The sequence below is a fragment of the Electrophorus electricus genome, unplaced genomic scaffold (genome assembly GCF_041902795.1).
Source record: "Electrophorus electricus isolate QZ-2024a unplaced genomic scaffold, ASM4190279v1 Scaffold102, whole genome shotgun sequence".
In the NCBI taxonomy this organism is placed as follows: Eukaryota; Metazoa; Chordata; class Actinopteri; order Gymnotiformes; family Gymnotidae; genus Electrophorus; species Electrophorus electricus.
This window is the reverse complement of record NW_027658384.1, coordinates 32831-44674: the sequence shown is the minus strand read 5'-3', so window position 1 is coordinate 44674 and position 11844 is coordinate 32831. Positions and strand designations below refer to the sequence as shown.

The following is an 11844-nucleotide window of genomic DNA, read 5'->3' as shown; positions in this document are numbered from 1 at the left end:
TTCTCAGTGCCTGCATATACAACCCAGCACCACTGTTACTGGAACACAAGAATTCTTGTTTCTGCTAAGGAATTAAAAAATGCTACATATGAAAAAAAAAACAAAAAAAACTAACAATGTATATATTGTAGTATTGCATAGAAAATAACTTACATCAAATGATGAAAACGAAAATGAAATGCCAATTCATGTTGAATAAAGTGAGAAGCTTATTTGAGAAGCCTCCTCACATCTCTTTAGTCTTGTTGCCACTGTGGTTGAAGCAATCCAAACAGTTCCTGTTTGCTAAGTTTAAAGTCATGCTGTCACAGTGCGCTGGGCGCCCAGCAAGAGGGACAGGCCCACTGTAGTGGTTTGACACACTAATCAGTCCCATTAAATCATCTCAAATATTGAAATCACAATCTTTCATTTTTAACAAAGAAAGTAACATTAATGATTTGATCCCTGAAAGATTTAAATTACAGTCATTTGTTTGAGGATATTGGCAACAAGCACAATCTGAATGATATCAAGACAGACAACTTGGTGAGAATAAATGATACATTTATTAACGCAACTACTCTAAATCACAAACAATAGCATAAACAATCTGTATATTTACAGAAAAACAAGCTAAAATATAGCGAGCATGTGTTTATGTGTGTGAGTGTGTAAAAGGAGAGGAGAGCGAATGCTTTCATGCAGGTCGGTACACGCTCGCGAGAGCGAGAAGGAGGCAGACATGCTATTGTGCCAGCAATAAAATGGTGCAGAATTTAAACAGCAATGTGACTGTATGTTAATGAGCTCAGCTGGCTTGTTCTCACGTGATGTTAGAACAAAGGGTAATGGCAGGTTTACTAACTGAACAATAAGGTCAATGTGTCTGTGCCTATTGAAGTGACATGATGATACCTATGTTTGCTAGTAAAAAGCAAGACATAGAGAGATTGTATGCAAAGAGGAAAAAGAACTTCCAGTCTGTACAAATATTACTTAAGATTATCCAAACAAAATGGTATGTACACCAAGCCCAAATACTTTCAAGAAAGTACTAGGATCTTGATTAAACTTTACTGTTTAATTCAAGCAGTGGCAGCTGTTACTTGAGTTACTTGAGTTATAATCAGAAGGTTGTTGGATCAAGGTCCACTGTTGGGCATCGGAGCAAGGCCCTCAATTGCTCAAGTTGTACTCAGTTGCTTTGGATAAAAGCATCAGCTAAATGTAACCTATATACTTTTGCCCAGATATGCCCGACTATAAACTATGCCCAGATGTAAAAGTCTCACATGTTGATGATTTTTGGTGATTATCTCAGTTGGTCATCCTCACTCAGTTTGTCTACAATTAGGAGGGAATTTCCACCCCTGGTTTCTTGTTGATAAAATGTGACATCGTCAAGGTATGCTGGGAATATGAGTTCCATCCGCAGTTTAACAGGAGGGAACTGACCGCATTTGCAAGCTTGCTTGAAGAAATTTGGTGAACCTGTTGCTGTGGTAATGTTGATCAGATTTCTGTCTGTAAGCGTGTGTGTATGTGTTTCCTTTCTCTAGGTGTATCTCAGAATCCAGATCCGGTGCCAGGTTTCCTCACCTTTTCTGAACTTGACTCTGCTCTGTTCCTCCCCAGGTCTACCTGCCTGCTGGCCACTCCTGGCCACTCCTATATAAAGGCCCCTCCCGAAGGCAGAAGAGGAGGGAGGCAGTGGGGCTGTTGGAGGCAGTGAGGCAGCGGCGGCAGCGGGGGTGGCGGCAGTGGCAGCTAGTTCAGCAGTCGGTTTTGGCTTGTTTGTAATTGTATCATTTGTGTGTATGACCTTCTTTTCCCTGCTTGGACCTCAATTTTCTTTCGCTGGTGTGTGTCTTATTTATTGTTTTGGCCTGGGTCACTTCAGAAGAAATTGCACCAGTGTGTTTATTTGTAACTTCTGTATTATACAACAATACACTAAAAAGAGTCTACCATTTGTGCTTATGTTTCTTTCTGTTACTCTTTAACAGTTGCATGTTCCATTCCTTTAGCCGTTTATCATTCTTTTTCCTTGGTACGGTGCCATAGCCTAGACGGGGTGGTAACAAGACGTTAGTCTAGATTCCACCATCTCTTGGATCAATTAAATGGAGAAATATGATTCTCAGCTGTTTGCTGTTAACTGTCCACATGGTGCTGAGTGAAGAAAGTATCTGAGAGAGAGATGACAAAGCCCCTCTTTTAGGTCTAACCTTGATGGAGGAAAAACCAGGGAGAGAGTAAAGGTCTGTTGATCAGGGTATTTAAGACACCTGAATTCCACCTGCTTTTAGGCACACCCTCTTTCTTCCATTTGATGCAAGTTTGCTCAATGCGGTGATGATGGTGCTGCTATCTGCTGGATTGGCATGGTACCTAAATTTCCCCCCTTGGTCTTCAGGCTGGGGCTGATGTCATAGTCCTGAAGAGCACAAACGGTTATCCATGCAGTCCAGGTTTACTGTAATATCCACTTGCAGGTGATCAATTCCACAAGTCAACTTGTCCATCCGGTTCATAGTGTAATCCTTGAGATGTCCTGACATCATGATTACATATGTGCAGCTCTTTGGTAGTAACCAAGGCTGATTAACCAAACTACCTAAAGCAATGTAAGTGTACTATTGTAAGTCTTAGATTTTCACTTGATTTTAAAATGATGATACAAAGAAAACAAACTGGGTATCACAAATCATTGACAGGATTAAACGGCCTTTTGTTAGAAAGGAGGAAGTACACCAGGCCTGAGAAAAGAGGACATTAGCAAGTGTTAGCATTAGCTTGTGTAGCTGGAGTAAACCCATCATCAGTGTTTAAGATGCTAGATTAAAGGAATGACATTATGTGAAGTAATGTCCCTCCAGAAAGTTGTCCCTTGTGAGATGTAGGAAGATGTGCAATTACAAGGGTTGGTTGAGCCCAGTAAATTTTACTAGGTATGGTGGTTTCGAATACAATTGTCAAACATGGTGTCTCAATCTAAGTCTACCCTGTGATAGACAAGCATTTAAAATTGTACCAAATTACAATTTCTAATGTGGCTATTTGAGGATCTGGATTTCTTATATGCTACTGAAGATTATAAATAGGGTTATTCAATCTATACCAAATTTGCACCATGGAGGAAGCAGAATTGCTTACCTACATTCTATACACATTTGAGATATCTTATATGGATATGGCAAAAAACAGTTTTAATAGTTTTGTAAGAGAGTGCTGGAATGCCTTGCAGGATTCCACCAATATCCTGCCCCTGCTGTGCAGCTAACAAAGATGATAAAGGGTAGAAACCGAAAGGTATGAGAAGGGATGAAAAGTAGTAATGAAGTTTGGAAAGTAATGTCGTTCCTAAATACCCAGTCAGTTAGTTTTAAAGTTAAACATTCAAACATAACATGAAGAGTCAGCCTTCAGAATTAGTTAAAGAGAATAGCTGGTCCCATCCTTTATTGCCGGTTAACCTTAACAAGCATTATTGAGGCACCCTTCGTGAAGGTCTAACTGTCAAACAGAGAACCCATATTTTTATACACTTTTCAGAAGTGGTTATGTATTCACCCCACCTTCCTTTACATATTAGTGTTTGCATTCACCACCATTACATCTGAACCACACAGTAGTCAATATATGCAAACTGCTATTCAATACCCACACCAGTTGGAAGCCATTACCACTACATTCCAAGAGAAGATTTGTATTAGCCTTGTCCTAAAGAAGATTGTTTTTCTATATGGTCCTGAGCCTGGTGGAGAGTTCATATATCTTACCCTGAGGTCCACCAAAAGCCTACGCAGGATCCTTTACTGAAGCCTGAAGCCCTGTATGCAAGTCATTCTGAAAGGACACAGAATCTCTAAACTCCCTTATGTTTTATGTTATTAATCTGTCCAATGCACTGTTAGGCCTCTTTTCCCTGTAAACACGCATGTTATTACCTCAGTAATAACAGGGACCACCTCTTGTAAAGAATTTATTGCATTTGAAAGTATGGAAATGTGGTCAAAGGTGATGCTAGAAACATCTCCCTTTAAAGGTTAGAAAAGGATATGGAAAGGTGGCTACATGCTTAAAAGCTAAAATGTTACATGTAACTAAACTGTGAGAGATGCCTTTATAAAGAACAGTGTGTGAATCTACAGGGGATGCAGTGGCTGATGTGATCGTGCGTCTGCTATGATAGCGAGGCGAGGTTATTATATTGTGGCTTGTATGTAGTTCAAATGAAATTAAGGAATGGTCTGAGATGGCATCCGACTGGGGTAGTCTGACTATGTTCTCCGTGTCCACCGTATGTCAATAGTAAGTCAAGCGCATGTCCATCAGAGTGTGTGGGTTCTCTTATACATTGGATGAAACCAATTGATTCTGATATACAGCTAAAGGCCAATCTCAAAGGGTCTTGGGCATTATCAAGGTGAATATTGAAATCACAAAAAATAATGGCTCTTTCTACAAAAGTGACTAGATTAGAAAGGAAATCTGAAAATTCCTTAATAAATTCTGAGTAGGGCCGTGGTGGCCTATAGATACCAAATAGTGAAACAGGCTGGGTGGGCTTCATATCGCTGGCTACATCATTCATTTTAGAAAAAAAAACAAAATTTCCCCTTTTTTCCTCAATTATCCTGTTATCTTCAATTCCCTGCTCTAGAGCGATTACTCACGTAATACTAGTCAGAGTTTTAGGGTGCCCCAAAAGGGTGCATTAGGTGCATTAAAGTTACTAATAAAGACATCAGAATATTCCCTGTCTTTCAAGTAGAAAATAAATCAGAATACCACAGAAATGTATTTGCTATTAAGTAACCTAGAGCCTTAAAGATTATTTTGGACTTCAGTGGACGTAAGAACAATAGCAGGTAAATAAACTTTATTTATTTATTTATTCCTTAATATGGCATTCTCTAAAATGATGTAAATACATTGAAAATATGCAGTACAAGTGCAGTAAAATAATTCAATGTTGTACTTCTTCTTCTTCAAAGCAGAGCATTGGGTACTTAATACAGTAATGTAAATAATGTGATACAAAAAGTTAATGAAGTACAAATTCATGAAACTCATGCTGCTAGTATGTTAAAAGTTATAAATGTAAATGACAATTAATTATTCATACTGTTGTTGGTGGGGAATTCAGTAGATTGACTGATTTAAACTACTCCCAAAGTATTTGCATAACCTGAAACACACATTCGAGTCATGTGGTTTGGCCTGCCACGTTCAGTGGGAGGGCTGTGTTTGCAACCACACCTGCACCTTGTTCGTCTCAATGTATATAAACCCGTGTTAAAGTGTACAGGGTGTTGGTCATTGTCGGTGTAATGTCTGAATGTAACGTGTTTATGTTAGATGTATTCTTGTGTATTATGTTTGTTTAACTTCATTTGTTTCAGGTCCATGTTTATTGTTTCTAATACGTGAGTGCCGCTGTCATTTATGTTAATAAATGTTCGTCCCAGTCGGTGGAGTCTGTGCGTCCTGCCCCTCGCCCTACGGCACTCGGGCTGCCACACGTAATCACAGTGCATTATTTCTTTATTATATTAAACTTTTGTACTGGTGTTAAAGCAGTCCAAATATTATACATTGATTCATATACTAAGTACTAAAAGTGTTATACATTGATTGATGTACTATACATCAACTTTTTTTATGGCTACTAAATAAAGGTACAACACTGAGCCTGATAAGTATAAACATTTTAAACAGCTTTTTATCATTTAGGTTTTTTTTTTCCTTTTGTGCAAGTCTAAATTAGTCCACTGGGACAATGACACACAAACACTAACACCAACACATCAATGGTCCCTCAATTTAGAGTATTTTTTATTTGAAATGGAGCCCAACTGAGCATGACAACACTGGGATGGAGCAGCGGGTAGGAGAGCCTCATCTTCAGCGTTGCTTGGAGGTGCTCTCCATGGAAGTGATGGCCCAGGGGTGGAAGAATGCCATTCTGGTGGAGAAGGCGGGGTGCCAATGAGACAGGTGTGTCATGCCTGCAGAAGACACTGTCAGAGGCAGATAAGCAGAAGGACAAGGTGAAGTAACATAGCTCAAGGTCCCTACTTAACTGCACCATTTAGAAAGCATGCATAACTTAAAGATAGTTGTGAAAGCCTGAAGGTCTACAACAGGCAGTAATGAACTTTTCTAAACTGGATTTATGGGTTTTACATTGCGCAGAGGCTGAACGATTTTTAATTTCGACCTTTTGACAGTGTGTTTACAGTATTTACTTACTGTAGCCCAGTCCTTGAATGAAGTATTTCAAGGCTTCTGCCAGCTTGCCAGGCTATAAGGTAAGAACAGGACACAATAGATTACACAGTGCATCACTCAGTTTGAATGCAAGAGCATTATTTTAATGGGTAACGACAGACCTGATCAAGCTGTGGTAGACCTCCACAGTCAGCCATCTTCATGAGGGACAACATGAAGGACAATGTTATTCACCACAAGTTCATCACAACGTTCATGATTTATAAGCCCCCAGTGACATATAATGACTTCTGCATTTATAATGAGAGTCAAATAAAAAAAGCAAAACATAACATTTTAAGTATTGCTTTGCTGAGGTTTGAAGGTCACTAACTTTGAGGAGGGTTGTCTTTGAGGGATTCATTTTGGAATTGCAGTCAACCTACGACAGAAAACACAAACATTTGCACGCAGGCTCCCAGGTACATATAGAAGTTTGATTTGAATGCTGGGTTGGATTTTGAATGTTGTTTTTAAACTTCTGCATGTAAAACAAGCTGTACATACCACAGCATCCACCACAGGAGAGTCATCTCCTACCACCAGAAGAGTGTGACACCTACAGCAACAAAACCTTTCAGCCATGTGGTGGCACAGGGGCATTTTACATCAAAAAATAACATGGAATAAGGATAAAAGAGAAACAGTTTCTCACTTACTTTAGAGTCTTTCTACCCAGAGAAGTTCTCTTAATGTTCAGTTTACTTCGGCTGAAAATTGATCAGATCTAATAAGACTGGGAGCTGTTCATATGACAAACAAGTCTAGAAGCAGAGAGCTCAGAAGATTCCATAGAATGCAGATGTCAGTCATACCTGTTGTAGGACTTCATAAAATGCAGAAGGTTGGTCTGGTTAATCCTTTTGCTGATGTTGTGATGGAAGGTCTTTACAAATTCTGCCTTCTTCTTAATCTCCTCCTGCCACGGTGCCATAAAGGAGTCAGTCCAAGACGCAATCAGTCACAAAACATCAAAACTTGATGTGAATATGAATTTAAATGTCTCTTCCTCTATATGCACAGTCTGCACAGGCACTCGAGACAGAAATGTATAATAAAAAGAATATGTAAAAAAAAAAAAAAACATTGTTGACCTTTTGATGGACAATAATGTAGGCATCTGGTTCTTTAGTTACGAAAAGGACACAGTCTAAATTCAGGACAGCTCATTTGGAACACTCATCTTTAGTAATAAGGCATTTAACTTTTAAATATTCTAGTTCAGTGTTTAGTGACCCAGTCCACAGTACACATGAAATGGCCCACATGTTTATTCTAACCCAGCCCAGTACACCTGTACCAGGTGTTCATTTTCCTAATGGCTTGGTTTAGGAGCTAGGATGATGTTGTCAGGAGCTGGGATAGAGGGAAAATGTGGGATGTCAGATGTATCACAAGGACTGGGTTGACAAGTACTGCTCAATAATACATACAATATACATTTCATTTTAGGCGTTATTTCGTACCTGACCGAACAGGTGGGAGATGACAACACTGGGGGGACCAAGGGCCCAGCTGGAAATCTGTGGAAAGTGTGGGTTGATCTTTAGTGGCTGGAGTACACATAAGCTTTGATCAAATACATTACTTTATTAAAAGAGGCTTGACACTTTTCTAAGGATCCCAAAAGAATAAAAATATAGGGTCGATTGTCACCATATGATTGGCATGAAAGGTTAACTGGAAACTGCAGAAAACTAAGAGTAATATGCTGAGAACTATTTGTTATCACATTGAAAGTTATATGGATTCAGTGAACAGCCAAGACACAGGGAACAAGACGGTTTAAATACATGAATTAATAAGAGTTAAACAAGACAGGTGCAAATAATAAGGAGCAAAGAAAATGAAACTAAGCAACGGAACCACAACAAGGAAGTAAAGCAAAACAAAAGACATGAGACAGGGAAACCATAGACATGGACGCTAGGTGGGACCAGCTAAACGACATAATTGTAGAGATACAGGGATCGTGATGTTTAAGCAGGGTGTTAACAGAATGATAATTACTATTGCATTAGACTGTGATACCTTGGATGCTGCCCGGTCTGCCCAGCCCTCTGCCTGAGCATTAATGTTCATCAGGACAAGGCCCTCAACCAAGTCTGGGTACTTCAACTGCAAGACATTTATGCATGAGCAGTCAAAGGGAGATAAACCTTCAGGGCAAAATTACTTACTATATGTCAAACTGTTGTAGTTAAATGAGCAATTAAGAGTCTCCATATTTGGCATTCTTGCACTTTACATTGCACTTAGAAAAAGGTTTGTTTACATGTGCAAGCAGAGGAACAATAGTGAAGTGTCAGTATTCTGGAGAGTTGATGTCTAGCTAGCTTGACAGTGTAATGATTAGGATTATGCTGCAAGTATCAACACTTTGTTACAAAGCAAGAATTTCACCAAGGAGTAATCCTTGTTTGATCATTGTGTTAAAATCTATTGGGAAGAAAGACAGTGCTACAACTCACAGCGAACCGTGTGAGGATGTTTGCTCCTGCTCCAACACCCATTCCAATAACACTCTTAATTCTGTGGAGAGAAAAAAATGTACATAACTTTAAACCATTAAAGCGCAAGGTTTCAGATTAGAACAAGGATTGACAGTTTAATCTCAGAGTAAATGGCTAATCTGGTTCACTCACTTAAAATGCTTGAGCACAATTGGGAGGGTCTCGGAGAGCTTGTCCATTGAGGGATATGTGAATCTACAGGAAAAAATTGCCCTGAGTGAGTTATAATTCTAAGGGACGCCACTGATTCTTCAGGATTTGAACCTGCTAAACCTAGCTATGATGTACTGGGAGCCACAGCCATCAATGTAGCATATGAACGCTAAGAAAAAAGTTCATGAAAGAAACCCTGGTGCATGACAAGCCGGTGCCAGCTAGACATGCTGACAGTCAGGGCCTCCAGATGTTAGTTTAGGTGGGCACCAACACCATGGCATAGAGTCGTCCTGTCTGACTGCCAGGAAGGAGTGGTCTGAGGGCAGACGGAGGGCTATGGAGTAGGTTCTGATAAATATACATTCTGGAAAAAATTGTATGGGGTAGCTGAAGGTCACATTTTAGATTAGATTTAACCTTGGAATGTCTTTCAGCCCCTGAAAGAACATTGTGGCATATGGTGCACTCACGCTCACCCTGCAGGGAAGGTGCTGGCACCCTCATGTTGCCCAGGAGCGTTGACCTGACACACGGCAAAGTGTCGCATGATTTCCTGCATGTCCTCATCATAGAAAAGAACGTCGAAGCAAGTTTTGTCTGCAGACATGCATTCCAGGGTCATTACAACACAATAAATGACGCTTATGCTAAGTTTTAGACTTTAGAGCAATCAGCTACGTGCCACAAGCAACAGTATCAGAGTCTTACGGTTCATTCCGATGTCATGGTAGGTGAGGATGACCGGTCGGTTATCCCTGGGGATACCTGCCATGGTGCAGCATACAGTGCCAAAGGGGGTCTCCACATTGTCCTCCTATAAGACCCAGGTGGAGTATAAAGGTCTAGGTCTAGATGTATAAGAAAAACCTCTAAAAAGAGGTCTGATTCCACTGCAGTGGTTTTGTGTGTCAGGACATTACTCTGTCACACTTAGAACTACTTCTGTGGAATGAGCCTCTTATCACGAGGAATGTCAATCATTTATTTATTATTTATCATTAACCAAGTTAATTTGTTTACAAAAGATCATGTTTGACTCAGAAGACACATGACAGTGCTTGAAAACATGCTTTATAGGTAAAAGCTTTAGCCTATTGAAACATCTGTGAAAAGGTAGTGCTACTTACCACAACTTGACCCCAAAATGCCCCCTTAAAATCCTTCAGACAAAACACAGAGAAAAATAGATTTTGGAGTGGTAACATTTCATTCTGGATGTGAAAAGATCCATCCCATAGACTTTATTCTATTAACAGTACTCAATGTCTGAAAATACAGCCTTATTTTACCGGACACAACGGGTCCATACAAAAGGCATCATCAGATGTTTCTTCATCATCCTCCAATAGAGGGTTATAGAGGGCCTGGGGGTTAAGAAGCAAAAATTCTCAGTACAAAGTTAGATAAAACTTGGTTGTAAGGTAGTATTAAACAAGTATTCTCTTTTTAAAACATTTGCCCAACCTACCCTTTTTGCCATTATCCCAAAAGTTGACGAGCAAATATTCCTCGCTAAATCGATTCCCTGTCTGAATACCGTCTGCATTGCTGGTGCCACTGTAAGGGTCGTTTCCTTTTGGTCACAGAGATTCAGTACAGACTTATTTGGATATTAGGCTGTGCAGTTCCAATTTAGAATATTTGCAGCTCTCCTGTAATAGTAATATTATGACATCACTAAAATACTTTTGAGCAGTTTAATGACAGATTCCCTAAAATCTATATGACAAGAACACCATGCCACTTTTTAATGCTTGATGAAGTATGTTTTGGATGTTACAGCTGTTTTTCTGACAGACCTTCTCTGTTTGAAATGCATCAAAATGATCCCTAAGAGACTAAACATTCCACTGTACCTTGTTCTGTAAAATTCAGTAGTAATCCACCACCTATGGTTAGGTTTAATTCACCCTATTGTCTCCCAACCTTTGAACTGCTGAAGTGTGTCAAGTGAAATAACATATAGATGCTTGCGCTCACCTTTAAAATAGATGTAGTGATGTCATAGCCATTGTGACGTCATAGACATTGTGATGTTACTACAGGGTTGCGCTGACATTTTGGTCATTGGGAAAATAAGTCAAAAGTTTAAAAAATATGTGAAATCCCTATTTTTAGCGGCAGCTGAGTACGTAGCTGAAAGATGGGTACAGTTATATAGACATTTATTACAGTTTTCCAATACAACACGAAGTCCCTCCATGCAGGCACTACATGGGTTTTTGATAAAGATCAAGACATTAACTGTAATACAGAGAGAGGTCGGTAGAGTAGGCAAAACTGTCATCAAGTAAAATTACTGTTACTTTAAAATAATAACTACTGAAGTAGAAGTAAAAGTAGTCATTTAAATGATTACTTAAGTAAAAGTAAGAAAGTATCTGTTACAAGAATACTCAAGTAGCAAGTTACTTCACTGGAACTCATTTAATAGCAGTTTAATGCCATTGAACTGTGTCAAATCAATGTGCCCTATTACCATTGAATTTTTACTATTACAACAGTAATGTAAATAATGTGATACAAAAAGTTAATGAAGTACAAATTCATGAAACTCATGCTGCTAGTATGTTAAAAGTTATAAATGTAAATGACAATTAATTATTCATACTGTTGTTGGTGGGGAATTCAGTAGATTGACTGATTTAAACTACTCCCAAAGTATTTGCATAACCTGAAACACACATTCGAGTCATGTGGTTTGGCCTGCCACGTTCAGTGGGAGGGCTGTGTTTGCAACCACACCTGCACCTTGTTCGTCTCAATGTATATAAACCCGTGCTAAAGTGTACAGGGTGTTGGTCATTGTCGGTGTAATGTCTGAATGTAACGTGTTTATGTTAGATGTATTCTTGTGTATTATGTTTGTTTAACTTCATTTGTTTCAGGTCCATGTTTATTGTTTCTAATACGTGAG

At 39.2% G+C, this 11844-nt stretch overlaps 1 protein-coding gene across 1 annotated transcript; it reads right to left on the bottom strand.

The window, feature by feature from the left end:
• Positions 1-5618: 5618 nt before the first annotated feature.
• On the bottom strand, positions 5619-9861 carry LOC118240811 (protein NDRG1-like). The gene is made up of 13 exons (XM_081708668.1): positions 9636-9861; positions 9404-9524; positions 8904-8966; positions 8730-8790; positions 8290-8376; positions 7725-7811; positions 7074-7177; positions 6918-6968; positions 6766-6817; positions 6593-6640; positions 6381-6416; positions 6241-6292; positions 5619-6008 (listed from the first exon to the last, which is right to left on the bottom strand). The coding sequence occupies exons 1-13, from the start codon at positions 9697-9699 to the stop codon at positions 5893-5895; spliced, it is 942 nt and encodes a 313-aa protein (XP_081564794.1). The 5' UTR covers positions 9700-9861; the 3' UTR covers positions 5619-5892.
• Positions 9862-11844: the final 1983 nt, after the last annotated feature.

Excerpts from the sequence above, each read along its gene's own strand:
- LOC118240811 (XM_081708668.1), bottom strand. The coding sequence starts at position 9,699 with ATGGCAGGTATCCCCAGGGATAACCGACCGGTCATCCTCACCTACCAT. Across the intron at positions 9,525-9,635 it reads CCATGACATCGGAATGAACC|ACAAAACTTGCTTCGACGTT; the intron begins GTAAGACTCTGA and ends GCATGTCTGCAG. Across the intron at positions 8,967-9,403 it reads GCCAGCACCTTCCCTGCAGG|ATTCACATATCCCTCAATGG; the intron begins GTGAGCGTGAGT and ends TTTTTCCTGTAG.